The sequence below is a fragment of the Hippocampus guttulatus genome, chromosome 16 (assembly GCF_054856545.1).
Source record: "Hippocampus guttulatus isolate MCC_2025c chromosome 16, RoL_Hgut_1.0, whole genome shotgun sequence".
Classification (NCBI taxonomy): Eukaryota; Metazoa; Chordata; class Actinopteri; order Syngnathiformes; family Syngnathidae; genus Hippocampus; species Hippocampus guttulatus.
The window spans coordinates 9,574,059-9,601,848 of record NC_141276.1 but is presented as its reverse complement, the minus strand read 5'-3'; the positions used below and the strand labels follow the sequence as shown (position 1 = coordinate 9,601,848).

The following is a 27,790-nucleotide window of genomic DNA, read 5'->3' as shown; positions in this document are numbered from 1 at the left end:
TTAACTACATTCATCCATCCATTTTGTATTCTGCTTATTGTTGCAAGGGTCGCGGGCGTGCTGCAGCTGATCCGAGCTGTCTCGTGCAGCAGGTGGGTTACACCCTGAACTGGTTACCAGCCAATCACAGGGCACACATAGACGAATAACCATCCGCGCACACCTCGGGACAATTTAATGTTCCATTAGCCTGCCATGTAAATTTTTGGAATGTCGGAGAAAACCCACGCAGGCACGGAGAAAACATACAAACTCCACACAAGAAAGCCAGAGCCAGAATCGAACTCTGCACTGTGAAGGCGACGTGTTAACCAGTCGACCACTGTGCCGCCCTTTTAACTACATCATTACTGTATTTTTTTTTTTTTATTAAGTCAAAGGGTTTAGGATGCTATTACAAGTTTTTGTGGGGGGATGCTGGGGGAGATTGATTTGCATTTCCATTCTATTTCTGCTATGGCCAGATTGTCATGTCTTTTTTTTTTTCTTCCTGGGGCTGCGGCCATTGCAGGTGTTTTCATGGGTGCTGTTTTTTTTTTCTCATTCAATTCAAGCCTTCCAAATTCAACTTTTGAAATTAGCTGAACTCATCGCTTCTCAACTTCAATTGAACATGTGTGCTCTGCGATCGCTTGCTTGCTTGGGTCTGATCATTTGAAAGACGATCATTTTGTTGCTGGTCGAAAGTTGCTGCAAAACGATGAGTTATAGATTAAAACAGATTTTTGTTGTGGAGGTTTTTGTGGCACCAATATAATTTTCGTTTGTGTGTGTTTTTCCCACTTGTGCTGCTATTATTCGTGTAGGACGGGTGATGAACTATGAGCAACGTGTAGAATGTATTATTAGCGAACACGTGTTATTTCGGACAACTTGTATTTATGATATTTTTTTTGCTGCTGCCGCTGGGTGGATTTAAAACCCTGCAAAAATAAAAGTAAATAAGCTTCAATCTGATCTGTGTGGATGTTGTTTTGATCATGTGATGTGATTTAAATCTAATCCTGCTAAACAACCGCAGCTCAAGAAAATAATCTGTTGTATCCAGTTTTTTAAAACAATTGAACTGAATTTGGGGTGCTACAATTAATCACCAAGTAATCCATTATGAAATTAATTTTGATCATGAACTAATTGTTTAGAGACCTTGTAAAATTTCAGCCTCCCGATAGTAAATATTGCCTGATTTCTGTCATCCTCCATGAAAGCAGACTGATTGTCGTTTTGCTTTTTCAAAATGAGACAAACATAAAACGTGCAAACATTTGCTTTTACTTTGGGAAACAATGGTCAGTATTTTTGCCGATTTTCTGCCTCAGGGACCAAACCAATAACTGAATCATCGTCAATTTGGTTGTGCATTTTCTGCACTTCAATGATAAACGGAAAAAAAGAAATTGTCAGGTTAATCGATGATTAAGCAAACTGTTAATTGCAACCCTAAAAGGAAGCAGCCATCTATGAAAAACCGTTTGAGCTTTTTTTTTAAATCGAAATCCTTGATATCCAGTTTATGGGCCATGCTCTAGTTTACTATTTGTCCTCAATATTAAGAATTCAGCATACTAGTACTGTATATGTAGATATTTTTTTTCGGGTACATTTGCCACCACGACAGCGCATTACGTCGTGTTTGCAGGAGTCCGAAGTGAAGTCATCATTGCTAAATGTTTACCCATTGAAAGACGTGCAGATAGGCTGCTTGACAAGCACCCGAAAGGGAAATATAAGATTTTGCGGAGTGACTTTGGCGTGAGTGCAGTTTTCCACGTTCCAGCTGTTGTCGACTTGCGCCCACCGTCGGAATCGTTCGACCATTTGCGAATTGCATCGGCTGAAGGGGCGCTCCGGCGTTGTTCGTTCGTCAACAGACGCAAAACTGCGGCGGCTAGAGGGAGGTGGGGGCGGTGTCGCTGGTTTGCCTCTGCCGAATGTCGGCTTTTATTCGTCTGGAGACGACAAGACAACCGTGAGCCGACACTTTCCCTTTAAAGCACAAACGACGCAGCGGGACAAGACGGGATTTGAAAAAAAAAGGAAAGGAAGAAAGACGGCGAGGGAGGGAGGGTGAGGGGGAAAAAAAGAGAAAGATGACATCCCGGCCATTCAAACACCGAGGCGAAGCCAGGAACGGCGGCCGACCGGCAGGATCCTAGTCGGCGAGGAGCGCTACGCAAGGCCGAGGCTTGCATCCCGCGAGAAGGCCTCTCCTGCAGCTATCGCTAATAAATGTTTGCCAGCGTTTCCATTATTTGTGAGCATCTTCATCCTCCTCTTCTTCACTTCATCGCTACTTTGCATGCAGAACTTTATGACACCAGACAAACTACATAAAAGGCACAATTGGAGCAGGAATGACAGCCTGGCATTTTGCCGCATCTAATTTCACCAGGGTTGCGGGAAAATAGTCCACAAGGAAGAGGAACTGCGATTTCGGCAAACGCCGTCCAGCGGTGCGCAGTTGTTTTGACAATTTTCCATTTTTGAGTGACTGAGCAGCAAGCGAGCGTTTATTGGTTTGTTCCCCGGCGGAGGGAGCCTCCGGGCGGCCTGCAGCTTGCTGACTGCAGCATGGACACTTCGTGGAGCAATTTCCTCTTTCAGGTGAGAGACAAGTGCTTTGTTTCACTTACACTTTGGTTACGGTGAGGAGGGGGGTGTGATAGAGAAGAGGTCACACGGGGGTCAGGATGTGAAACATCTGCCTTCTGCATCCAGGTGTCAGGAAGCGGGTAGGAGGGTGCATAGTAACCCTTTCATTTGCATTTGGTGCACAACATAACGCGTATTTATTATGATGGACATCGTGGTTCAGAGCTAAGTACATGAAAATCAATGTTTTCATTGAGTTATGACAGCATATTATTCATCTTAGTATCACATACGGACCCTGCAAGTCACTTCGTTTGGGACACAAATCAATGCAAACATTTTGCCGTTATAAACATGACAAAATGTTTTTCGTGTCGAGCTCACTACAATGACGGTAATATGTTTCACTACTTACATGACTTATTTTATGACACTACTAGTGCAATGTGACATTTGTGGACATGTATTGCTGCTACACCTGCAAAAAAAAAGTTTCACGTTAAAATGGGGGAAGTTTGATGTATTCATTCGGCAAAATAAAGCACTTCGTTCCGGTGTATTTGCTTTTTGTGTCTTCAAAATCAAAGTTACTAGCTATGTAACAATGTTGATCTTTTTTTGATACTTAAAAAAATAACAAGGCCAATTGTTTGAAAAGATTTGACATTTAAAAGACACCCATACTTACCTAGGGCCAGTGTCCAATCCATCTGTCTCTCCTTCTGTCAATCTATTAGGGCTGCATCTTTTAATTGTCAATTATTTTGTGGATTAATCAATGAATTGATTTAAAAAAATACATTTTCAACCATTTTCCATTCCTCAATTTTAAAAAAGGACCTTATTTGAAATTGACAGTCCAGAAAATGCACAAATATAAATTGACGATGATTGAGTTCCTTGTGTGATTTTTAACATACAGGTAAAATTTTTGATAATTGCGTTCCATAGTAAAATCTGATGTTGGTGTTTGTTTGATGAGGTTTGTCTTATTAAAAAAAAAAAGCAAAGAGAATCACTTGGCTTTCACGGAGGACAACAGAAATCAGACAATATTTATTATTGGGAGGATGAAATACAGAGCATTCGGAAATTTTTAAATTAAGTTCTCTGAATGATTAATCAATTCTCAAAATAATTGTCTACGACTGTGAGGATCGATTAGTTGTTGATTAATTGTTACACTTCTACTCTCTATCAGTCTTTTCTTTGCGTCCATTTGTCGACAGACGCCGTCGACTCCGGGCCAGCAGGAGGCGCCCCTGCAGGCGGAGCTCCTGCCCGAGCTGAGCGGCTCGGCCCAAAGTCCATTGCCCGAGCACCTGGTGGCCCCGCCTTCCACCGTGGACACGGCCGCTCTCAGTGAGGAGCCGCTACCCGGTGAGGGCCCAATCAGTAGCTACAATGTAGTGGGGGAATATATACATTTTTTGCCCTCCCCCTACGGAAGTGCCTGTGTCTAAATATCTCTCTTTCCCCCCAGTGAAAGTGTCTCCGCCCAAAGCACCGCGCCCCGCCCACATCTGCTCCACATGCAACAAGGAGTTCAAGAACAGCTACAACCTGCGGCGCCACCAGTCGGTGCACACGGGCATCAAGATGAAGGACCGCGCCGCCCGCGACAAGGACGAGGCCGGCGGCATTGCCAAGGCGCTCCCCAAGCAGAGTATACCTCTCTCCCTCCTCCAGCTCACTCTGCCGTCGGAGCCCGCCACTCCTGACGCCCCGGACCCCCGGCCCGGCCAACAGGTGATGGTGTCCGTCGCCCCGGTGACCGTCGCTATGGCGATGCAGCCGCCTCCACAGCCCGTCCCGTCGGCGGCACTGGTGGTGGTGGGTGCTGCCGACGCCGCCGTGGAGCAGGTGAGGAACTTGGACCCGCCCCCCAATTGGTTCTAATTTAGTCGAAAGTAGACTGAAATTATTTCAAACAATTCAAGAAGGCTGATTTACGAATGGCAAAATGAAAAAATAAAAGGGCCGAAGCAACACTTAAGAAATGAAGCCCTCCCACCAATCGAACTCCCTTTGAATCGTATCGCACCCAACGTAACGATATACGTGTGGAATCATCTTTAATTGGAGAGATGCACTCCCCTTCGTTGTGCAGAATCCCAGTCCGGTGGCCGCAGCCGCGCCCGCCAATCCCAGCGTTGCCGCCAACCAGGTGCGCAAGAACCATGCGTGCGAGGCATGCGGCAAGGCCTTTCGCGACGTCTACCACCTGAACCGCCACCGGCTGTCGCACTCGGACGAGAAGCCGTACTCGTGTCCAATCTGCCAGCAGCGCTTCAAGAGGAAAGACCGCATGAGCTACCACGTGCGCTCGCACCAGGGTGGTGTGGAGAAGCCCTACATCTGCCCGCACTGCGCCAAGGCTTTCTCGCGGTACGGCCGCACGCACACACGCATGCTTTGGATCACATCAAAAGGCTTCTGAATGGCTAAAATGGGCCACAGGGGTTCTCCTGGCTTGACTCCTCACCCAATTGCAGTGTTGTTTGTTTTGTTCTAGGCCGGACCACCTCAACAGTCACGTACGCCAGGTGCACTCCACTGAGAGACCCTTCAAGTGCACGGTAACAAATCCATCCCCGCCAGTGCCTCCCCTTCTCCAACCGACACGATTCTCTCATCACCGTGTGTTTGCCTGCAGACGTGCACGTCGGCGTTTGCCACGCGGGACCGCTTACGAGCGCATCTAATTCGCCATGAGGAAAAGGTGCCGTGTCACATCTGCGGGAAGCTCTTGTCGGCAGCGTACATCACGGACCACATGCGGGTCCACAACCAATCGCAGCACCACGCCTGCCACCTCTGCAATCGCAGTAAGACACACACACACACACACACACACAGATACAGATACTTGGTTTATTCCAATGGATTCATGGCATTTGAATTCATTATAATGGAGGTGCTTGATTTAACATACAAAGAAAGGTTGGTTACAGAACAAGTTAAACTCTGAAAAAAAAACGTCCCGCTATAATAAATCTCACCCAGGACGGAGAGTTGTTGTAGAAATGACGTCAGCATTTCGGTAGGGGCGCCCTGATGACGTGCCGTTTACGCTTTTCAGGCTTCACCACGCTGACGTACTTGCGGGTCCACGCGCAAAAGCACCACGGCCAGGAGTGGAAAGAAAGCGGCGGCGCCCGCGGCGGTTTTGGCGGCGCGGGGCCCGGCGGGGTGCTCCTGTGCCAGCTGTGTGGCGTGCAGTGTAAGACCACCACTCAGCTGCAGGGCCACATGGGCACGCACGCCAACCAGGCCGAGACCGACCCCACCGGTCCGGTGGGCGAAGCTTCGCCCGCCGGCGGGGGCGGCGCCGGCGGCGTGGGGCTGCTTGTGACTGACTGCTCCAGCATCAGCGCACAAACGCACAGCTAGCACACGCGGGGTGGCGTGTGAGGAAGGAACCCTTGATGACATCATGATGATGCCCCAATAATGACATCATTACAAATGGTGGGGAATTTGAAGTCTGAGTGCCATGAGGCCGAGATCGCTGCGACTGTGTCGGGAATCAATTTTACTCGTGCCATACGCCATAATCACAAAATAAGGATTTTTGTATAGTGGACCTAGATAGTTCCTAAAATGGCCACTGAAAATCGGGAATGATGAATGATTCCAAACGTGGGTGTTAATCTTTCATCATTCTTGACTCCCCGATAACGACATAAAGATTTTTAGATATTTGAGTCAACAGTAAAGCACCAAGGCACTACATCAGGCTGCTCAACTCACCTCAACATAGTTCCTTAGCACCAAGGGGGCGTCAAAGCACTACATGAAGCTCCTCGACTCACTTCAAACCGGTTCCACTGAACCAAGATAGTGGCAAAGCATGACATCAAGGTCCTCAAACTATCACTAAAAGGAACTATCTCGGTCCACTATGTAAAAGTAGTTCGGTCAGCTTAGCTGATTTGGAAAGTCCTAAACATACAAGTGAATGCAAAAACTGCATGATTCCCGACTCCCTATTCACTACAAAGGATTTCAAGATGAATTTGTGTAATACATTTCCTGCGCTTTCTTGGTAAGGTGTACGTACTTACTGCACATTCTAACCAAGTGTCCAACTCACGATATAGGTCAGCCAGTTGTGTTGAATAGTGTTAGCAGCAGTATTTCCCAACACATCCACAGACGTATTGGCTTCATCGCACTTGTCCAAGTGGGATGGGGGCTGTTGATGACATCATTACATGACCGCATTTGCCGTCAACGTGCAGCAAAGAAAACTGAGGCCAGGAAGAGAGTTAAAATGACTCTTCAGACTTTGTATAAATTTCTGTTTTTATCCAAAAAACATTCCATGAATTCTCATGTGTCAGTGTGACGGCACTGGGATTCTTCAGTGACATCAGCGTGTGTGTGTTTTGCGTGCGTGCCTGCACTTTTTTTATATCAACGTTGATTGTGCTCAATGATGAATTTGACGTGTACTTTGTAGCTCTCTGCAGTGGTGCAAAAATATGGAAGTACATCTGTGCCATCCTACTTTCAATTGGAATTTCTCACACTGAATTTACTTACCGTCTATATCAGGGATGGGCTACTAGCATGGGTCGACTGCAGTTTTAAATTGTAAAATTAACATTCACCAGTAGATGGCAGACATGTGTTGGTTGCACTCACACCAGGTCTAATATATTGCAGGGGTAGGGAACTCCAACACACCTGATTCAATTGATTATGATCGTCCCAAGCTTCTACAGCGCTTGCTGATGAGCTGATCGTTTGAATCAGGTGTGTTGAAGTAGAGCTGATCTAAAACAGGCAGAATATGGCTCCTGAGGAACCTACGTTCCTTACCTCTACTATGTTGCAACTTAAGTAGGCCTAATATTCTTGTCCGATCTGGAATGATATGCAGGGCAAACATAGCACCTGAACAATAACATTTTGAGTGAGTTTATATTTGTGGGGGAAAAAATGCACAAAATGAGTTAGTTTGCTGTTCAGCAGTTTTGTGCTGCCCTTGATTGGTATGTTTTATGTGAGAGCCCTTTCCGCTGAAAAAAAAAAAAAGATAGTATGTGGTTATTTTGTGTTTGCTTCGAACCCTTTGTTTTTTTTAATAGTGGCTCTTATATACATGCATTGAGAAATGTATTATAAAAAAGGAAACATTCAGAGCACGTATTTTGTCCATATTTCAAATGTCATTTTTGTCATACATCTGGTTAAGTGCGGCCCCCCTCCACATACAAGTTGCCCATGCCTGTGCTATATATTCACATATGAAAAATTCGACATCTCCAAACATTCAATTAAAAAAAAAGCATCTGCAAAATATGTATAGCCTTCAGTATAAATTGCACCATCTCAGAAATACTGTAGAAAATGTAAAAATATTCCCCAAAAAATCTCATAAATACAAAAACAATATCTGTAAAGTAAATAAAATCTCGTAAAGGTCACTGTAAAAAAAATGTCCAGAAGATTCAACAACTCCAAAAATTGAGCATCCCCCTAAAATGTAACGTCTAATTTGAAATAGAACCCCAGGTGGCTCGGATGTCCTTCCATCGAGAACTGTAATCCTTTCCCGTGTTCGTGCATAGTGATGATGATCGTCGAGTGTAATAAATGCCCTAAAGTTAACTTTGTGACTCGTTCATCTCGCTAAGCTAACGTTAGCATCCCGCTCGCCCAAGTGCACCTGACTGCCGCCCCCCCCCCTTCCATTCGTGCTCCGCTTCGTCCCAGTCGCCGACCTCGCCAGCTTGAAGCGGGCTGCAGCAGCAGGCTAACGCAGCTGCTGCTGCCGCTGTCAACGCTTCCACTTATTTCCTTCACTTGACGGAGCTTTTTTTTTTGAGGGGGACAATTTGTCCGACCATTTGGAGGCCTTTAGATGCCGAGGTTGGCTAGCTTAGAGAAGCTAGCAGCGGGCTAGCTGCTCTCTGGGGTATCATCATCATCGCTGTTAAAGAACTCGTCTTTTCGCTCTTCGCCCCCATTCAGCCCTTGACGTGTGCTGTCGCGTCTACCTTGAGCGGTCCTTCGTATACCCGTGGAGTTGACAGCAACTTGTGCGCGGTTGGCGTGTTTTTTAATTGGTGTTGTTTTTATATAGGTCAATGTCGCCGAGAGATGTGGGTCATCGCCGCTTAGCAACACTGCTAACTGCTAACTCAGAGCGTTGTTTTTGTTTTGATTTTTTTTTTGTTAGCCCAAAATAACCCAGCTAACACTTAGCTTGTTAGGAACCCGACTAACTGCTAACTAAAAGTTAGCAGTTAACTAATAGTTATTTTTGGTATGTATTTTTTGTTAGCTCAGTAACCGAGCATATTTTTAGCTTCTAGCAATACGGCTAACTGTTATCTCAATCAGACGGTGTTAGCTCATAGTTTCGCATCTTTCTTTTGCATAATGAGTAACTCGGCTCAATCTGAACTCCTTAGCAACACGGCTAAGTGATAACTCATAGTTTTTAAATCTTTTTTTAGCTCATAGACACTCAGCTAAATGTGATTTCTTATGCAGTGTTATTTCCCTATCAACACAGCTACCCCGAACTTTGAAGTTTTTAAAAAATAATTGTCTCCCAAAATAACATCAACTATGTCCTTTTGATTTACATTGATATATATTTATATTTTATACCCATTTAAAATATTAGTTTCTCCTAATTATGACACTGACTTTAGTGTTAGTGGTTAGCATTTAGCTGCATTAATCAAAGTGTTCATTTAAAAAAATAATTAACACCCTTTTCAAAATAAATTTGCGCGATTAAATGTAAGCCGTGGCACCTTGGCGGAGGTGGTGGGTCATGTGTAGCTTGCAACCGTGACCCCTCTTCGTCTAGCCAGCCAGCAGAAGGTGCAAGAGGAAGTGGAGGGGCAGCTCCAAGAATGGCCTTCCACGGTGCAGGACGCCAAACACTTTGCAGTGACCTGTTCTCTGGTCCCGACTTGGCCCACAAGTACTTCTACGTCAATTCGTCTTGCGGGGCCCCCTCGGCTGCCCTCAGCGCCACCCCGTGCGTCAGCGGACCTCCCGCCGCTCCGGCCGGGACCCCCCGGCACCCAAATGCCCTTGGAGGCAGTGCAGGCGGGGGAGCCGCTGTGCCGCAGCCGTACAGCAACCCAGCCAGTGAGGTGCCCAGCCCAGCCGAGATGGAGCCCGATCGGCCCATTGGATATGGAGCCTTTGGTGTGGTCTGGTAAGGAGGCGCAGTGTCAGCCAGACATGATTGAGTCCATTTTCATCAACATTGTTTGCGTGTAAGGCAGGGAATTCAAACTCATATATTGCGCGGGCCACATTTTAGTTTCCCTCCAATGTTTCACTTGGAGGGCCGTTATGACTGAAACCATGTAGAAGTCAAGAATAACTGTTGATTCAACTATTGTCTAAGTTACTATCATGAGGGGTTTGGTAACAAGAAAATGCTTAGAATATATCTCTTGTTACATATGAGAATTTAAAATTTTAGTAGACTTTTTAGAAAGGATCAGGTTGACATGTTTGAGCTGCTTTTGCAGGCCACATAAAATGATGTGGTGGGCCAGATCTGGCCCCGGGGCCTTGAGTTTGACACCTGTGGTGTAAGGCCTTGTTTAAAAAAAAAAAAAAATCCCATAACACACCTCAAACCAAAATTGTAATCAATGCTTTGCACAGCGGCAAATATTGAAATCATTTACGCAATTTCCAGCATCATGTTGGCATACATGAAGCCTCATACGTCATCAGCACGTGATCACAAATGTTTGATCCAGGCCTTTGATGTGTTGTTCCGAGTAGTCTGTCTCACTCGGTTGTCATGGTCTTCAGAGTTACGTCCCATCTCTAAGCCAGATCAGAGAACTCTATTACCCCCCACCCAGAAAAAAACCCATGTCTGAGCTCGCCATTGCCCCATTACAAGTTTGATGCTTTTACCTTATTTTTATAAAGTCAAGGTTTCAATAACTGCGCAAACCGTCTGTCACCAGTAATATTCTCTTTTTTGTTTGAACTCAAGAAATCCAAGTCGATCAATTTGGGAACTGGATAATACTTCAATTTCGGAGCATAGCTACCAGCAAATCGTGGTGGATGGGGCCACAAGACACATGAGCACAAAGGATAATTGTTATTTCTGGCCACCCCTGCTTGGCAACAGATGAACTAAGTGCTTTCACCACAACTGTGTGGTGTGGCAGGTCGGTGACGGACCCTCGAGACGGCCGCAAGGTGGCGCTGAAGAAGATGCCCAACGTCTTCCAGAACCTGGTGTCGTGCAAACGTGTCTTCCGGGAGCTGCGTATGCTGTGCTTTTTCAAACATGACAACGTAAATGCACCGGCCTCGTTTTTGTAATGATGATGTCAACTGTGATGTCACTGACCGTTGTCGTGTTTCAGGTGTTGTCGGCGTTAGACATCTTACAGCCGCCGCAGATCGACTGTTTCGAGGAGATGTATCCTTGTTCATGCCGCTTGATTTTGCATCGCATTCTCGGCGCACAACTTTTTTATGTTAGCTTGCTTTACTGGGTCACCTTGACCCAGGTCATATTTTAGTATGCCAAAGAACAAAGAAAAACAATATTGTTGATACAGTATTAATAACCCTCTCAGGGCAGGTGATGCAGATTTGTAACAACCAAGTACCTTTACGTGTAACAAGAACTTATTTTGAGCCTGAGAGGGTTTTAACTCCCATTACTTAACGTTTCATTGCAAATATGTGAAACCCACCAATTTAATGTATTTTTTAAATTTATTTTTCGTTACAAAGAATTTTAATGTGAAATGGGGAATGAAATCGCTAATTTAACCTTCCCAGCAAAAATTACCATTAAGCATTTTAATTGACATTTTTGGAACAAAACAACTTAGTACTATTTCTCCAATTGTACTTCAAATTTCAGTAATTTTGACTCATTACACCGTGTGATCCTGAAGTCGACTTGTGAGGCCTTGACAGGAAGCGCAGCTACGTGATCACGGAGCTGATGCAAAGCGACCTTCACAAGGTCATTGTGTCCCCTCAGCCACTCACTAGCGACCACATCAAGGTCTTCCTCTACCAGATCCTGCGAGGTGAGCATTCGCGAGCCTCCTCCCCCCTTCCCCGTCCTCTGTTTTGTTGTGGCCGCTTGCTGATGAGGTGCGACTGCTCTGTGCAGGCCTCAAGTATCTCCATTCTGCTGGCATTCTGCACCGCGACATCAAACCCGGGAACCTTCTGGTCAACAGCAACTGCCTGCTCAAGGTCCGTCCGTCGAGTTCATGCATTTGCTTCTTCTTAAATTCTAGAATGAAGCAATCATTTCGTGAGAGCCGTCTGTTGCTTTATGTTGGGTTCTTTTTTTGGGGGGGGCCAGCATTCAAAGGGAAAAAGTGCTGCGACATTTAAGTTGTTTTCATGTACTTTGAAAGACAGGATGCCCCTGCAAGTAATATATCCCCCTTCAAAAACACCAAAAACTAACTTATAATTGCCTTTTACTTTGTACTGGTCAGATTTGTGATTTTGGTCTGGCGCGCGTTGAGGAGCCAGACCCGTCGCGTCACATGACCCAGGAGGTGGTGACGCAGTACTACAGAGCGCCCGAGGTCCTGATGGGCTGCCGCCATTACGGCTCGGCCATCGACGTGTGGTCGGTGGGCTGCATCTTTGCTGAGCTGCTGGGCCGCCGCATCCTTTTCCAGGCGCAGAGTCCCATCCAGCAGGTGACCGCCCTCAAATCGCTGTTGGTATCAAGATGCTCCCAAAAATAATGGACAGATTAATTATTAAAAGAATTGTTAGTTGAGGTCCAAGCTTAATTGGCGCCTGATGATGCGTTAGGGCGTGCGGCACGAGTCACCCCCCCCCCCTTCCACTCCATAAGAACTTGAGCTATTTTCTTCGCATCAGGGTTATCTGAGGCAATTGTGACGCATAGTTAGCTTGCTTGCTGTCCCTACATACCCAAGTGAGCAAGGGAGTTTCCCTCTAGAGTGCCTCATTGTCATGTAAATGTGTGCATGTGTCATGGAGAGAAGTCTGATGTAGGAGGGGTGTTCATATAGTCGGACCTAAGAGTCACCGTCTGGACTGGCGCTTTGTACTGAGGTTTCTTTATCGTGCCCAGTTGTTACACCCTCCTCTTTAATGCTTCAAAAAACCTGTGGCATACCAAAACCTAGGTTCTACTCTATATGTACAGTATTTCGAAAGCTTATGATCTTGAATCCTAACCTAAATTCGAAACACCAATTGAGGCTTAAAACCGTCATTTGAAGTCCGTCCCAAAAGCCCTGTTTGAAGTCCCGTTCCAGGCTTGAAATCCTTTTTTGAAAGCTTCCATTGGTTGCCTAACGTGCGCTTGGTACCCGGCTCTCCAGCTGGACCTGATCACGGACCTGCTGGGAACGCCGCCGCTGTCTGCCCTGGCATTGGCCTGTGAGGGCGCCCGGGCTCACATCCTGCGTGGGCCACACAAACCCGTACGTCACCTTTTACCTTTGCCTTATTGCCAGCTAACCGACCGACAAGCTCCAACAATGTCGGCTGCCTCCCCTTCCGCAAACGCCCTCTGCAAGTAGCTGATAACTCTGTGTGTGTGTGTGTGTGTGTGTGTGTGTGTGTGTGTGTGTGTGTGTGTGTGTGTGTGTGTGTGTGTGTGTGTGTTGTGTATGCGTTTGTCCATGTGCATTTGCATTTTCAGCCGTCATTGTCGGTGTTGTACATGCTATCGGATGGCGCCACCCATGAGGCGGTGCACCTGCTGTGTCGCATGCTGGTTTTCGACCCGGTGAGTCGACAAGCTATCCGTCGCGCGCGAATTCAGCCTCCGTTGACAACAGTGTTCTGACAGGCCAAGCGCATTTCTGGCGGTGATGCGCTATCGCACCCGTACCTGGATGAGGGCCGCCTGCGCTACCACACGTGCATGTGCCAGTGCTGCTACTCAGTGCCCAGCGGGCGCGTCTACACCCGAGACTTTGAGCCGGCCGCCGAACGGCCCTTCAGCCACAGCTCCGAGAACAGCCTGCTGTCCGTGTGGCAGGGCAAAGGTACGACTCTCCACAAAACACTCCCTTAATTGACCTCTTTGGTCACATGTGGCTGACTTATGCGTCATGTATTTCCTTTCTTTCATGGATTTAATATGCTCAGAAAATCCTCCTACTTTTTGGAGGGAAAAAGTCCGGGAAAATAAGAGAGGATTTTCTGAGAGGTTTTGGTTCTTGTCCTTCTCAGAGTTGATCCATCGCTTCATCACGGAGCACCAGCAAGGCAAGCGAGTCCCGCTGTGCATCAACCCGCAGAGCGCCGCGTTCAAGACCTTCATCAGGTCAGTGCAGTTAACAGTCACTTGCCGTCATTAGCTGTATTTAGTGGTCAGTTGCATTGTTAGCTTTATTTTTCACTAGCAGTCATTGGTAGTTGTTAGCTGTCACTAGCTAGCGGTTAGCCGTCCATCTAACCTGCAGCTTTGTGGTCCTCAGGTCCACCGCCTGGCACTCGTCCAAGGTGTCCCGCAAGGAGGAGAGATGAGCAACCGTTCCTTCCTCTAACGCTTTCTCCTCCTTTTTCTCCTCGCCGCCTCAACCAACCTTGATGTCCACTTTTCCCGCACGTGAACAAGAGAGTGGCGGCGACAGGCTCCGCCCAATGTGGCGGCATCACAGGTGCTGAGGACAGAAAGGAAAAAAAAAAAGCTCCTGCTGCTGAAAAGAAAAAAAGTTTAGTGAGTAGAAATGTTGATTTTTGGTTGGCTTTAGCATTCTACACGCTCCATGTAGCAGAGTGTCGTATAGCACCCCTTCCTGGTGTCCACACACTCCTTACGCTCGGCAGCAGAGAATTCTGGGAAATCTTTCCACCGTCATTCCTTTTGCGTGTTTTGTTTTTAGGACAGAGAGTGCAATGTGAGTTCACGCAACGAGTGAATGTGAGTGTGTACGTGTATGTGTGAGTTTTTAAGTTATTGCATAAGAATGGGCGCCTGAACTTGACGCCCCGCCCACACACCCGCCACTACAGCGCCTTTCTTCTGGCCTCACTCGTCTCAGCGCTGGTGTTTCCTTTCTCGATATGTCCTGTGAGTATGGAAAGCCGCTTGAGCATTTCCAACTAGTAAGCCCTCTCCTCACTAGGAAAGACCCAACTGTCTTACTACTACAGTTTTTTCCACTAGTGCCACTTTGGGCCTACTAGTACAACCTTACGCTTTGTTATTGAAGGCATTTTTCCCACAATGTTCTCTCTTCTGGCCCCAAACCTTGTGTGACATGCGCAAAAATATGCCAATTAGTGCTCATGAAATGGGTATAAAGTGTGCATCAAATACAAATTTGTGGCCACGAAATTTTACATCTGTGGTCACAAAATGTGTACTGAGGTACTCATTTGCAAAAAAAAGGGGAAAAAAACGAGATTGCAGATGTACTTAACAGCAAGCCTCCGCCAACTGCGTGTCTACTTTGTCGCCAATACTCGATTTCTCCCCTGCCTCTTCTCACCAAATTAGTCGGGCAGTGATGCACTGCAGACTGTGCAGTGGAACCTTGGAAGGGTGTGGCTCACGCGATCGGCGGCTAAGGAAACAGTGGCCAATGACGGACGCTGACCACTACTATGTGGATTTTACCTGCTAAATCCAGAGTGTCTTAAATCCAGGTTTAACTGTACTGACAAATTTAGTTTGATCTAAAATCTAAAAAGATGCGTCGCTGCCATCTGCTGGCGGTTACATATCACTGAAGTTGTTTCCAGACTTTAAATTCACAGTAGGGCAGCTTCAGATGGTTGTAAAAGGGAATTGATGAGGATGCTCATCAATGGCAGGGTTCAAGCAGGATATTAATGACATGAAATCATTGCTCAAGGGAGTTTCCGCATACAAGCAAATAAATGCCGGCGCGGCTCTTGTTCCTGTTGTGATCTCACCACGCTGCTGTGAAAGCGCCACAAGGCAGGTGGGAAGCGCCACAACATTCCGGAATCCTCTGTCTGCTTCTCCGTATGCACTTGAGTGGCTAAGAAAGACGATGAAACAAATTTTTCATCAAGTCCTTTGCATTCAAAGAGACGCCTCCTCGGAGGCGTGTTTGAGGAAGTTGCCGCTTCCACCGTTCCTTGGCCACTGCAGGAACTTTTGCCAGGAATCTTCTGGATCTCAGGAAGTTGAAATGCCTGCAGAGGCCCCCAACCAGTGTCAACTTCTCATCTTCCCTCCTCCTGATTTCAAGTTTGCTTTTGTCTAATTTCCCTCACCCACCACTTGGCGAGTGTGCGACTATAATGCGATGCGTTTGCGTGTACGCTTTTATTTCTTGTACACCCGCATGCTCACGTAAACTTTGACAGGTTTCTTGAAGGCGATCACAAATGTTTTCTTTTCCCTCTTTGGTTAATTCGAACCACTGAAATCACTTTTACTCCGCCCAGCCAAAAAGTCAATTGTGTATAAAAGGATGTCTGCCGTTCCAAATGACTGTTTACAGAGCCCCAGACTTGACATGGGGAAAAAAATATTGTGGCCAATATAATTGCAACATGTCTATGAAATGCCTAATTATGGCCATGAAATAGGTTACTAGAAGTTTATTGAACATGTTGATTCAAAAAAGAAAAAAAATGGATTCTGTAATCCATAAATGAAATTCTCAACAATAAAACAATGAGCTGAACATGAATCACAGTTTAAAAGGTCATTAAAAACATTTTTTAATGCTGGCTCCTACATTTGCAGATATCGTTTGCAGTAACCAGTCTCGTTCGTTAACTTAAGTTTGTCAAAAACTTTCATACAAAATAATTTGTGGCCACGAAATACAAAATGTTGGTAACAATATACCAATTAGTGACCACAATGTAAACTTTTGTGGCCATAACATGGGTTGAACGTTTGCACGAAATACTAATTGGTTTACACAAAATGTGTCTCTTATGTGCTACAACATACTAATTTACGGCAAACTTTTTTTTTTTTTTTTTTTTGTGGCAACGTATGTATAAAGTAGGCTAGAAATTAGACCAATTCGTGGCCACAAAAACAAACAAAAAAACCCCATCTTCACATACTAATTGAACAACACAGATGGCTCGGTAAGCAAATGGAGTGCACCTTTTGCGAGAAACTGCAATTTGAGGTTTCTACAGGGGGTACGCTCGATTTGCTTACTATGCAACGGTCCACGAAAATCATTTTGCGGCCACAATTGAGCATTTTTTTCACATGTTGTATGACTATTGTGGCCATGTTTTAATGAATTTTTTCCCCCCAATCATGTCCGTGGCCGCGTACCTTTTGAAGTAATTATGAAGTGTATTTTTAGCTGGTTAGCGCTATTCTGTCAACGGAAGGCCAAGCGGCTCGCCGAGAAACATAGAACTTTTCGGACTATGCCGCTCGGCTCTCTCGGTTGGCATGTTTGTTTACTGGTGTTGATTCAGTATGACGCTCATGTTTGAAAAAGTGTTTTAGCTGACTTGTTTTCTTGTTTTGACAAATACTTGAAGTTAGCGTAGAGAGTGATGATCAATAAAAATGACACTGGAAGACCTTTGCCTTTTTTTTCTTTCTTTGATCAATCAAAACTACCACCACCCTAACTAAAATGAAAATGTTTTTTTGTTTTTCAGTGATATAAACAGTAGACTCGAGGCATGTTCAGTTGCACAGTTGAGCATTTAATTTGGGGAAGATTGCACTCAATGGTTCAATTAGAGTTGGCACGTGACATGAAGGTTCAAGTCAACAAACGCCACAACAATCCTCCCATCAAAGTCAAAGCTGATTGGGCCGCTTGAGTTGCTTCATGCAAATCTATGCAAACGAAGCACTGATTTCTCGCACGGCCTGCCTTCCACCGCCCCTCCCCAACCCCACCCCACCCCAAGTGGTCATGACAGGTGGCCACCTTAAGCCGGGCTCACCTGATCGCACACATGCAGACACACACACACACACACATGACATGCAGAAATGTTGGGCCTGATGTTTGCAGGCGTGCTTTTTTTCCCAGGACTTTTCCTACTCTTCAGTCGTTCTCTGAGGATCCTGATGGGATGGAACCAGGCTGATGCCATCATCGTGTCAGCACGGTCAGAACGCACGCCTGTACACACACATGCACACGCAGGTACTGCCGCTCCTAAGTACAGATAATCCGTTAACGTCTTCAGTGTATCCCACATTGTATTTTGAATCCCAAGTTCACGTTGGTCCCTTGAGAAATGAGCGACCTGAATTTTTTTTGTGTTTTGGCCAATATTTTTTTTATTTTTGCTTTGACGTCAGAACAAAAAAATTAGCTCGGATACTGTATGCTGGGAGTGAACTCAAGTCAACTTCACAAAAAGCAACAGTTTAGGAAGTATTGAACAATTGTCCAAAAAAAAAGGCATCCAGTAGTTTATTCCCACTCCCAGCTGAAGTTTACTCTCATCTCAACACAAACAACTTTAGCTATTTTAATGCTAGCACATAATGAGAAACAGTTTCGTTGAGCTATTATAATCATTAGCATCTTTTGTAGCCTTTGAGCAATGGCTTTTTGAACACAGTGGAGCAACATTTTTAGACAAACAATATCATGCTACTCACGAGCATATATTCTTTATCCTTTGCCAAAAAATGAGCCATTTGATTGCAGTTTATTGGGGCACAAAAGCTGCACCCAAATTCGGAGGCTGTGTTCATCAAATGCTGGTTTTGAAGCACCCCCACCTCCACTCAAAAAATGAAGTTATATCCGCACACACACACACACACCCGTAAATCATCTGCGCTGACATCTTATTGTCTTCACAGCGTCGTGTCGTCTGTCCAGGCCATCATGGCAGCGGCGGCCGGATGCGTCATCGCCTCGGCATGCCGGCGCAACCTCCTGGATGACAGGTGAGGTTGGAGCAGCGCCAGGTTCATGCAGCACAGGTGGTGAAGCAGCATGAGTATCATCGAGGACAGATGAGGGTGTAGCAGCATCAAGTTTTCGTTTGCGTGTGTGTGTGTTCAAGTCTGTACACTAAGTGTGTAAATGTGTGAGAGTGTGTGTGTGTTTGTTGCAGCCGTTGGTAGTGTAATCTCCTGGCCAATATATGTGGGTCTCTCGCTAATCCCGGAGGTTGGTAGGAAAAGGGGCGTGGCCAATTTGGTGGCTCACCTTTGACCTCACATGCAAAGGTAAATAGTTTGTTTTGCAAATGAGGCGTCTTGCAGTTTGCTCCCGTGACCAAGTGCCGACCAATCCACTGGTTGTCAAAAAAGTGACCTCACATTGGTTTGCGACCAGTCCATTATGTGGCTACTTGTGTCCTGGAACTGTCTAGTGACCAATCTCCTGCTTTTCAACATGTCTATACATTGACTTGCAACCAATCTATTGTTTGTATACATGTGACCAGACTTTAGTTGGCGACCAAGCCTTTGTTGTCGATGTTTTCTACTCGAGGTGGAGAAAATTTCCAATTCTTCGATGCATCGCGATTCAGACGTGGACGAATGTGAATCGATTCACTCATGTCCACGTGTCGATGATTTAAATATGTTAATTAAAGTAATACGTGATGTTCTAAATAATGCAGAACTAAGAAGCATGTACTGTATGTGCGCGCGTTTTCACAGGCACTGGCTGACGGACGCCTACATCACGTTCGCTGCGCCCTATTTTGTTTACGACCTGTACGCCATGTTCCTGTGCGACCGACACAGGCATGAGGTCAAGGGTCACGAGGACGAAGGCGGCACGTGGAGCGCGCCCATCTTGGCCTTCGTGCGGCGAGAGAGTTTGATGGTGTTGCATCATGTCTTCATGGTGGTGTTCTGCTTGCCCGCCTCTCTGGTAACTGTGGCAGCACTTAGGCCCCTCCTACTTCATGTTGACATCTTCAGCTGTGTGTGTGTGTGCGTGTGTCAGGTGTGGAGGCAGGGCAAGGGTGACTACTTCCAGGGTCTTGTGTTTCTTGCTGAGCTAAGCACGCCATTTGTGTGTTTTGCCAAAGTACTCATACAGGTAAATTTGTGTGTATGCCTGTTTCTGTTTGTGTGTGTGTGTCTGCATGTGAGCCTGTGCCAGTGTTGATGATAATTGAGATGTGTCATCGTCTTGTTGTGACATTTGCAGTTGAGGCGCACTGACACGCTGGCCTACAAAGTGAACGGCGCTCTGACACTCTTGGTCTTCTTGGGTTGCCGCGTGGCACTTTTTCCGTATTTGTACCTGGCCTACAGCAGGTGATGTCATCAACACACAACCAATCACGTGTCGCCAATAGTTTACCCAAAAAAGAGAAAACAAACAAAATGACACCTTGTTAGAGGACGTTGGAAACAACTATGACTTACTCTTAAAAAGAGTCTGCTTAGCTTAACCACCACTACCATTCAAGCAACAAATATTTCTACACAAACAATACATGTAGACAATGTCACCATACTCAGAGGTAGATATTCTTTATCCTCTGTGAGGATTGACTAATATTACTGCAGCTCACCAAGTCAGTAAGCATGACACAAAAACACTCACTGATAAGAACTGTTGAATTCTTTACATTCATTTAATGATTTAATAATGATTCATTTCATGTGTTTTTATAACGTGTTTAAAAAAACAAGCATTTCCCCCCAAAAATTATTTTTTAGAAGGCTTAACAGATGAATAGGATTCACATTCATTTCAGTGGCAAAAGGTGTAAGTGTTTCAAGGCACCGCAAAAAGGATTGTAGTGGATCTTGAAGTCCACAAAATCAAAACGCTCTTGTGATGCTGTGTTTGAGCTTCAAGATTCTTCTCACAGCTTCAGGCAAAGTTCCCCCCCCAAACTTTTTCCATTCCATTTGAAGCGAAACTGAAGCGCAACTTGACATCGTCAAAAGTTGATGCCATCCTTAAATCTGCTCGCTCAAACAAAAACGCTCGTCATTTGCTCACGGTTCCTTTCTTTTGAGAATTAATGACTATTATCAAATCTTACTTGTCATGGGTTAAAAAAAACTTTTGTGAACTGATTGAAAACGTTTGAATCCCAAGTAAGGCCTTGATTTTCGATAATAGCCTTGAAGACTTTTCAAGGATCGGCAGCTATGAACCTTCGATTTTTTTTTTAGTTCAGACAAATGTTTCTTTTCCAGTCAAGATAGTTCCGATGCTTTTTCACTGAGCTTGTTTAGTTGTGTGTGGTGGTGCTGCAAAAAAAACAAAAAAAACATGAGAACTCTATGGCCCACTCTACAAAAATCCTTTTGTAGTAATTTGGGAGTCAGGGGACGAGTGAATAATTCATCCTGACTCCCATATCACCGCAAAAGGATTGTGGGTGGACTTTTCTGAAATTATGGCCTTCCACCACATGCTGGCCCGCGGAGGGATTGTGAACTCTTTTTTTTGCCTCGCAGGTACGCGTCCATCCCCGTTCACCAGGCGGTCCTGGGGGCCCCGTGGCCGTGCACTCTGGGGGCGGGGTTTCTGTGGCCCCTGCAGATCTACTGGTTCTGGCTCATGTGTCAGCGGGCGCGGCGCGTCCTCGCAGAAAGTGGCAAGCCTCCATTGGGGAAATGAGGATGAGTCTTACTTTGAAAGGTACAACAGGAAATGATGTGTGGTTGAAGGATTGCTCGACAGGTGTCGCTCAAATCAACAAAGGAGGATGGGACTAGAAAGGAAGAAATTCAAATATGAAATGTAAACGTTTTTTTGTGTTGCTTTTCAAGTCAGTCACTGTTGCTCTTGGGTGGTTTTCCTCCAGACTTCCTGTCCGGAAATAAACGTGGCCTTCACGTTGAGTTCGTCATCCAGCAAAACAAAGTCTGCAAAAAAAAAAAACTTTGATAAAACAGTCATCTATCTAAAAGAAATTGATAAAACATCAAGTCTTTAATCCATTTATCGATGTATTGATCTATCACACTATTGATCTTTATCCAATCATCAATCTGTTGCTGTACCCGTTCACATTGATCGACCATTACTATTCATCTTTCTATTGATGGACAGTAGATAGAAAAAGTCGACACCCCTTGTTATATTTATTGCATATGATACGTCTTGTAATCTTTCTATTGATCTAACTATTGATTTGTCTATTGATGGATGTGATGAGGGGGCTATAAATGCGGACATTAGAAATATATTGTCGTATGTTTTTTTGTATTTTAGATTGCGTTTCCTGATGGCGTTTTTTTTTCCCCCTCACTCAGAGTAGATTTAGATTTCTTCAAACAGTTCCTTTCAGGGGCGACAGTTCCCACGTGATGTTTTGCTATGAGATGTTTATTCCTTCCATTGACTAGTTTTGTGATGGAAATAAAATGCTGGCAGACTGAAAACGGAGCCAAAAAGCAAACTGACCTGCGTGCGAGCCAAAGTCGAGCGTCCCTTTGCTCTGGCTAATTCCCAAAAGTTGCGCAGGATGCAGCGACGCCGCTTCAAGGGCTTCTTCCACACGGCAACCTAAAGCAACACACAACTTGGTCACCTTCCCTCCCTCCTTTGCGAGGGCGTGCGTGAGTTCTGACCTGTGGCGTGTTTGAAATGTCTGACACACATGTCCATGGTGGCGATGCTGCCGCTCAGCGTCTGCGTCCCTGCAAGACGAGAAAATAAAAGTCAATGTAGTGCCCAGACTTGAACCAATTCAAGAATTGGCGAGTTTTTGCCAAAGCAAACATGCAAACTCCTCCACCAACATAGTGACAGAAAGAAAGAAAAAAAATAAGTGTGAAATACTGCCCAAATCAAATTGTAGTTTTATTTTTGCTCCAAAATTGCAGGACAACTTAATCGTTTTGATTTTTTTCTTCTTTTTTTTTTTAAACAAAAAAAATAATATTTTTTTATCATAAAAAATACAATAAGAAAAAAAAGCAATGGCTATATGTTAATATGTGACATAAATTAAAATACCAAAAAATGCTTCTTAGTTCTGCATTATTTAGAACATTCGGTATTACTTTATTTAACATATTTAAATAATCGAAATGTGGACGTGAGTGAAAACAACAGTTTTCACTTTCATTCGCTCATTCAAAAACATTTTTCATTGACAGAAAGAAACGAAAGCAATTTGTAGAAGTGAGTAATTTTTGCTGTCTTAACTAAAAAGAAGTGTGATGTGGTGCAGCTGTTTTGGGCGCTCACCAGCCACGTAGACGTGCAGGCCGCAGATCTCGACGTCCTGCTGGCCCAGCTTGTGCCGTCCCGGCCGGAGTCCCATGGCCGCAATGGCGTCCGTCACCAGCACCAAACCTATAACCGCACAAGACGCCATCACATTATGATTCACTCCAGTCTTCATTTGGTTCCTTTCGGAAATGCTGAGACGACAACGCAAAAGTACTTTATCCAACTAGTGAACCACCAGTAAATATATCTGCTTGTGTGAAAGTCGGAAAATCATAGCTAGTGTTTCCCTTCTCGCCTGTTACTTGAGAGAGCCTCCTCTCCACCTTTGCCGACATAAACGACAAAGCAACCAATTCCGAGTTCATGCCCATTATAATTAATCACATTCATTTGAGAATGGCTTTTTTTTGGGGGGGGGGGCAACCCAGAAATACAATATTATGAAATATTTCAGCAAATCAATGAATGGGCATATGTGAGGGGGTCTCGCCTGACCCGGTCTGTTGTGTGTGCGTTTACTGACCTTTGGGGTGGGCGCGGTGGGCGATGCGCAGGGCGGCGGGGTTGGTGTGGATGCCGTCGGCGATCATCCCGTAATAAACACTGCGTCCCGCCGGGATGTGCTCACTGGTTAGCAGGCCCACGATGCCCGGGTCCCGATGATGGAACTGGACCGCACCACAGAAAGTCGCTCAGATACGTGCTCGTCAACCCCCCCCCCCCTACCCCCCACAGTTTAGCCCAATCTAAACCTCTCCAAAGAAGAACTGTCTAATCGCCGAGATGCCAGTCTGGTGCTTCGGGGACGTACCGGCAGCATGGCGTTGAAGAGGTGCGTGATGAAGGAGGCACCGTGGCGGACGGCCTCCTCGGCTTGCGACAGGTTGGCCACTGAATGTCCCACCGACACTGTCACACCCCGCTGGCACAGCTCGCTCACTGCCCATCGGCTGCCCTCCAGCTCAGGAGCCAGTGTCACCAAGGCCACATTGTCCAGCCCGCCATAGACGTCCATCAGGTCCGCCATGACCGTGTCAGGCCCTGAGAACGTGCGCAGGAAGCGCTCTGGGTGTGCGCCCTTCTTCTTGGCGCTGATAAAGGGGCCCTCCAGGTGGACGCCTAAACAAAAAAAAACACCCACATACGGTATGAACTCGGCTGACAGTTCCTGGCGCCGACACAACAAAAGGGGAGCTCACCGAGGACGCCTGCGCCATGGGGGCCGCCGTCCTGCACTTTGATCTGAGGTAGGACCTGAAAGACACAAGGGGTTGGGGGTCATTATGATGTCCAATTGATTGGCTCCGCCCATGGTGATAGTTGGCGTCGTCATGACCTTGTGGTAGATGTGCGGTGGCGACGTGACCAGCGTGGGACAGAAGGATGTGACGCCGTGTTCCAGAAGCTTCTGGGCCACCAAAGAAATACCGGCGCTGACGTCATCGGAGGCCTGAGAGAAGTCCACGCCGTAACCTCCTGCGGGGTGAGTGCACATCACTGCTGTCAGCCACACGCACATGCACGAGTGACAACAGCTAGACTCACAAATCCCACCGTTGATTTGCACGTCGATGAATCCCGGCGCCACGATAGCGCCGCCGCAATCCACCTGATTGTCGGCATACGCCTGCTCGTCAAAGAAGAGCTTCTCCGGATCCAGGATCTTCCCTTCGCGCACCCACAGGTCCTCACTGCGCACACACATACACACACACACACACACACACAAAGTTGGTGATGTTGAGCAGTGGGGGTTGAGCCTAAAATGCTGGACATTGTTTCCAGGCCAAAACTTAACACAAGCTTTTGATAGAGCTGGGCCTCTCAGAAGGCAGCAAACAATTTTAGTGAGAATTTTCATGCAAAAAATAGTACTCAACTAGGGCTGCAAAAAATGATATGTCTTCAAATTCAATTGAAAGTCAGATGGCCAAAAATAAAGTTGATTCGCTGTGTGGAAATATTTGTGGATGAGATGCAAGCATGCTTCACTCACTTCTGCAGCCGGTGGTCCCGCAGGATCCTGCAGTTGAGCAGCTGTGTGATAGGCGCCTCTGACACCGATTTGTTGGACGGCATGTCGGAAGTCTGGAAAAATACATCAAATATCATCTGGTCCTCCTCTTACATCTCTCGCCAACATACAGTCAACTTTTCCGACACATTTTCAAATAACCTTTAGCAACTAAAGACGCATCTGGTTAGGATGATTAACGTATGAGAGTGAATGTTTGGAGAGAGATGACACCTAAGCAACTATCTTATCACAGAGACTTTGCCCTCCTGGTGCTCTTCTTTTTCTTCTTCGTGCATTCCACACGCGCGCACGAGTCAAACAAGTCAAATGAAATTAACGGAAAACTGAGGAGCCAAAAGTGCTCCTTCAAAGTAGCTATTTGCGTGCCTATTTGTCGTTTATAGACGTTAAAAGTAGACGAAGACACGATTTGTGGAAGGTTTATCCAAGTGGTATTAATTCGGCGGAGGCTCAAAACGCCCCCCCCCCAAAAAAAACAAAACAAAAAACGGTTTCGATGCGGAAAAGTCAACTTTGGTGTCATAAATACAAGCAAAAAGAGTCGACTGCATTCCTAAAATGTATGGTGGGTGTCAACGGCTTTCCGCTTTGACGCCTTACCCGATCGACTTCCGCACTGAATCTTTTCCGTCTCCAGTCAGCCAAAAGACAAAAAAAAAAAGAAATTAAATTAAGTAGAAGGACTTTTTGTTGACTTCATTTTTTTTTTTTTTTTTTTTTGCTCCTTGGTGAAACGGACACGACTCACGTGAATCGGAAGCTGATGCAGTCACGTGACCAAGCAGGTCAGCTGACAACAACAATATTAATATAACAATTATTTTATGTTGCATGTTCGGGAATACATATTTACAAATAAATTAAAGGATTTAAAACCCGTTAAGGGAAAAAAAATTAAATTCAAATGTCCCCCGGCCCCCACCACCAAACCAGAAAGTAGAAGCGTTTCCGCTGGGTCCTAAAGCCTTTTTTGTATTTCAACCTTCAGCAGAAGAGAGCGCCAGAGCGCAACAGGTTTGAACACGTTCCAACTTGACGAGAACATTCGATGAGCTTTTGCAAATGTCATCAACATTTTCACGTTTGATACTTTTTGCCGATTGTGTAAGAATTGTCTTGACATACTATGTAAAAACCTCTATCATTTAGCTTCCTATTTATTTTAGTTTTAAGTTTTCATTCATAACTGGGTGGACAAAGAGCGTATTAGGACAGAGACTTTAAGGTGGATATCCTTTAATATCAAATAAATGCTCAATGCTTAATTATGCACCACTGGACTAAAAGTTGTACTAGTAGTGGGAAAAAAAATTACTCTGAAGACACAATTATTCTACGAGTGTGCACAATTTTCTTATGGGTAAAGAAAAGTAGTTCATGGACCTTAAGATTGATGTCAAATAAATGATCAAACAACGTCAATATAGAAGCTTAGGTGGTACGATACTATAAATATATAGCGAAGAAAAAAAACATTCCTAGAAAGAAATCTGTTTTCATCTCTTCTTCAAGTTCTACTCGTATATTGAATTGAGTACAAAGACCAAAGTAGTACAAAGTACATGGTCCTTAAGAATATCAACTAAATGGTGAAATTCATCTTTCTAGTGTCTCATCTACTTTTTTAGCATTAGCATGCGTAGCATGGATGTACCTACCAGGGCAGATGAAGATGTGCCCCCGCTCCCTTGCAGCCACCCCCTGCCCCCGACCCTGCTCATCCCCCAAAAGACACACAGACACCCCCCGTCAGGCGTTCCTAAAAGTCAACAATAAAGTTGGTTTCCAGTAAGACGGATACCTTCGCTAGTGCTACTCATCGCCATGGAGACCCCAAGAAGCTCCAAACTGCTGGTGGCCACCCATGCGGGGGACGTAGTGGGGGTGGGGGTGGTGTTGGTGGGGACAAGGGGGGGTCTGACTGTGAGTGTAAATGTGACACGTAAGACAAACGCAATATTTTAGGTCTTTCATTGACTCTTTTGTGGGCGCTGACGTCAGACGCGTACTCTTTTGTATCAGCCATTCACGACAGCTTAACCTCGGCCCGGCTCTCCGGCGGCCCCTCGGGGTCCCGATGACCCGATCCCCTAATCTTCTGCCAGGAGGGACGCACTGAATGAACACTGCCTTTTTTGTAGTTCGCTTGTTGACTTGCAAAATCCACGGCGAGGCCTAGGCAATGTCGCCAAACGTCACTTGGACGACGTGTCAGTCACTCTGACTTGCATGTCATCTGACTGCTTTTTCAGATTGTCTTGTGTGTACCACAGACAGCATAATACACTGTGTATCACACATAGCATATTTGGCACACACCAACATCATGTGAACACCATTCACAGCTTACAGAATGTCCATACCCAATACAGCGTATACATCAAAGTAAATAACCACCTTTTGAATTTGCGCAGTTTGTTGCCTATATAGTAGACCATTCGAGCACATATACAAGATGTAGCTCATAATGGATACGGAGTATTTATACCATAGCACGAATGGGATATACTGTCGACACATTCCTCACATCCATTGTTTGTTACATATTTCGATGCTTTGTATAGTGTGCATATGCTATATGATGTGTAGCTCCTGATGCGTGTTTGCATTCGGGAGGAAAAACATCAACAACATGGCAGATTTCATGACCTCCGTGACCAGACTAAATGAGTCGGAGGTCAAAGGTTGGGCCTCAAAGGCGCATGGAGGACATTGAGCTTAAACGCACAAGGGCACAATCGCACGCACACACACACACACACATGCAAACAAACAGAAACACAAAAAACACATACACACGAGTAAAGAAAACAAATACGCATATGAAAAGGATAATTTCTTTTATTTTGATTTGATTTTTTGAGTCCCACAAACTTTTCTTTCCCCCTTCTTCGGGTATTCTTGCAGAAACTTCTGGAAGCTTTAGAAGCTTCTGGTTTTGGGTTGGTGGGATTTGACCAGAAACTCCCATTCGTCCCACACTACCGCCCACCGCTCATGTCCTGCTTCTCGCATTCCTCACTGTTAATAAGTGTGTCTGTGTGTGTGTGTGTGTGTGAGGATAAACAGATTAGAAAATGGATGG

The 27,790-nt window shown here is 45.5% G+C and overlaps 4 protein-coding genes across 8 annotated transcripts; 3 read left to right on the top strand and 1 right to left on the bottom strand.

Annotated features, from left to right (window-relative positions):
- The first annotated feature begins 1,460 nt into the window (after nt 1–1,460).
- On the top strand, nt 1,461–8,211 carry maza (MYC-associated zinc finger protein a (purine-binding transcription factor)). Its single transcript, XM_086132112.1, has 8 exons — nt 1,461–2,254; nt 2,393–2,604; nt 3,822–3,972; nt 4,076–4,455; nt 4,703–4,980; nt 5,108–5,171; nt 5,249–5,420; nt 5,675–8,211. Exons 2-8 carry the CDS (start codon nt 2,572–2,574, stop codon nt 5,983–5,985), a joined length of 1,389 nt encoding a protein of 462 aa, XP_085988238.1. The 5' UTR covers nt 1,461–2,254; nt 2,393–2,571; the 3' UTR covers nt 5,986–8,211.
- Nucleotides 8,212–8,301: 90 nt separating this feature from the next.
- nlk1 (nemo-like kinase, type 1) lies at nt 8,302–17,104 on the top strand. Its single transcript, XM_086132111.1, has 11 exons — nt 8,302–9,781; nt 10,767–10,896; nt 10,968–11,023; nt 11,542–11,648; nt 11,735–11,820; nt 12,072–12,281; nt 12,939–13,040; nt 13,262–13,348; nt 13,412–13,610; nt 13,798–13,891; nt 14,046–17,104. The coding sequence occupies exons 1-11, from the start codon at nt 9,471–9,473 to the stop codon at nt 14,092–14,094; spliced, it is 1,431 nt and encodes a 476-aa protein (XP_085988237.1). The 5' UTR covers nt 8,302–9,470; the 3' UTR covers nt 14,095–17,104.
- Nucleotides 14,153–21,673, top strand: LOC147193001 (ceramide synthase-like). 5 transcript variants are annotated; one of them, XM_086132118.1, is made up of 6 exons: nt 14,153–14,287; nt 17,571–17,649; nt 18,359–18,445; nt 19,172–19,559; nt 19,671–19,780; nt 20,942–21,673. In XM_086132118.1, exons 2-6 carry the CDS (start codon nt 17,609–17,611, stop codon nt 21,102–21,104), a joined length of 789 nt encoding a protein of 262 aa, XP_085988244.1. In that variant the 5' UTR covers nt 14,153–14,287; nt 17,571–17,608; the 3' UTR covers nt 21,105–21,673. The 5 variants fall into 5 exon arrangements, with proteins under 5 accessions (XP_085988244.1, XP_085988243.1, XP_085988242.1 ...); XM_086132117.1 differs by lacking the exon at nt 14,153–14,287 and having other exon boundaries at nt 17,467–17,649; nt 19,172–19,388; nt 19,464–19,559; XM_086132116.1 differs by lacking the exon at nt 14,153–14,287 and having other exon boundaries at nt 17,467–17,649; nt 20,942–21,125; nt 21,292–21,673.
- On the bottom strand, nt 20,085–25,460 carry amdhd2 (amidohydrolase domain containing 2). The gene is made up of 11 exons (XM_086132114.1): nt 25,306–25,460; nt 24,664–24,755; nt 24,222–24,358; nt 24,004–24,143; nt 23,867–23,921; nt 23,479–23,786; nt 23,191–23,335; nt 22,683–22,790; nt 22,061–22,129; nt 21,894–21,995; nt 20,085–21,352 (listed from the first exon to the last, which is right to left on the bottom strand). The coding sequence occupies exons 2-11, from the start codon at nt 24,744–24,746 to the stop codon at nt 21,261–21,263; spliced, it is 1,239 nt and encodes a 412-aa protein (XP_085988240.1). The 5' UTR covers nt 24,747–24,755; nt 25,306–25,460; the 3' UTR covers nt 20,085–21,260.
- Nucleotides 25,461–27,790: the final 2,330 nt, after the last annotated feature.

Coding starts and splice junctions, on each gene's coding strand:
- amdhd2 (XM_086132114.1), bottom strand. CDS start 24,746: ATGCCGTCCAACAAATCGGTGTCAGAGGCGCCTATCACACAGCTGCTC. Junction 21,996..22,060: donor ACATTTCAAACACGCCACAG/GTCAGAACTCAC, acceptor GTGTTGCTTTAG/GTTGCCGTGTGGAAGAAGCC. Junction 21,353..21,893: donor CGACTTTGGCTCGCACGCAG/GTCAGTTTGCTT, acceptor TTTTTTTTGCAG/ACTTTGTTTTGCTGGATGAC.
- LOC147193001 (XM_086132116.1), top strand. CDS start 17,531: ATGTTGGGCCTGATGTTTGCAGGCGTGCTTTTTTTCCCAGGACTTTTC. Junction 17,650..18,358: donor GCCATCATCGTGTCAGCACG/GTCAGAACGCAC, acceptor TTGTCTTCACAG/CGTCGTGTCGTCTGTCCAGG. Junction 19,781..20,941: donor TTGTACCTGGCCTACAGCAG/GTGATGTCATCA, acceptor TTTGCCTCGCAG/GTACGCGTCCATCCCCGTTC.
- nlk1 (XM_086132111.1), top strand. CDS start 9,471: ATGGCCTTCCACGGTGCAGGACGCCAAACACTTTGCAGTGACCTGTTC. Junction 11,821..12,071: donor ACAGCAACTGCCTGCTCAAG/GTCCGTCCGTCG, acceptor TGTACTGGTCAG/ATTTGTGATTTTGGTCTGGC. Junction 12,282..12,938: donor CGCAGAGTCCCATCCAGCAG/GTGACCGCCCTC, acceptor CCGGCTCTCCAG/CTGGACCTGATCACGGACCT.
- maza (XM_086132112.1), top strand. CDS start 2,572: ATGGACACTTCGTGGAGCAATTTCCTCTTTCAG. Junction 2,605..3,821: donor GGAGCAATTTCCTCTTTCAG/GTGAGAGACAAG, acceptor ATTTGTCGACAG/ACGCCGTCGACTCCGGGCCA. Junction 5,172..5,248: donor AGAGACCCTTCAAGTGCACG/GTAACAAATCCA, acceptor GTTTGCCTGCAG/ACGTGCACGTCGGCGTTTGC.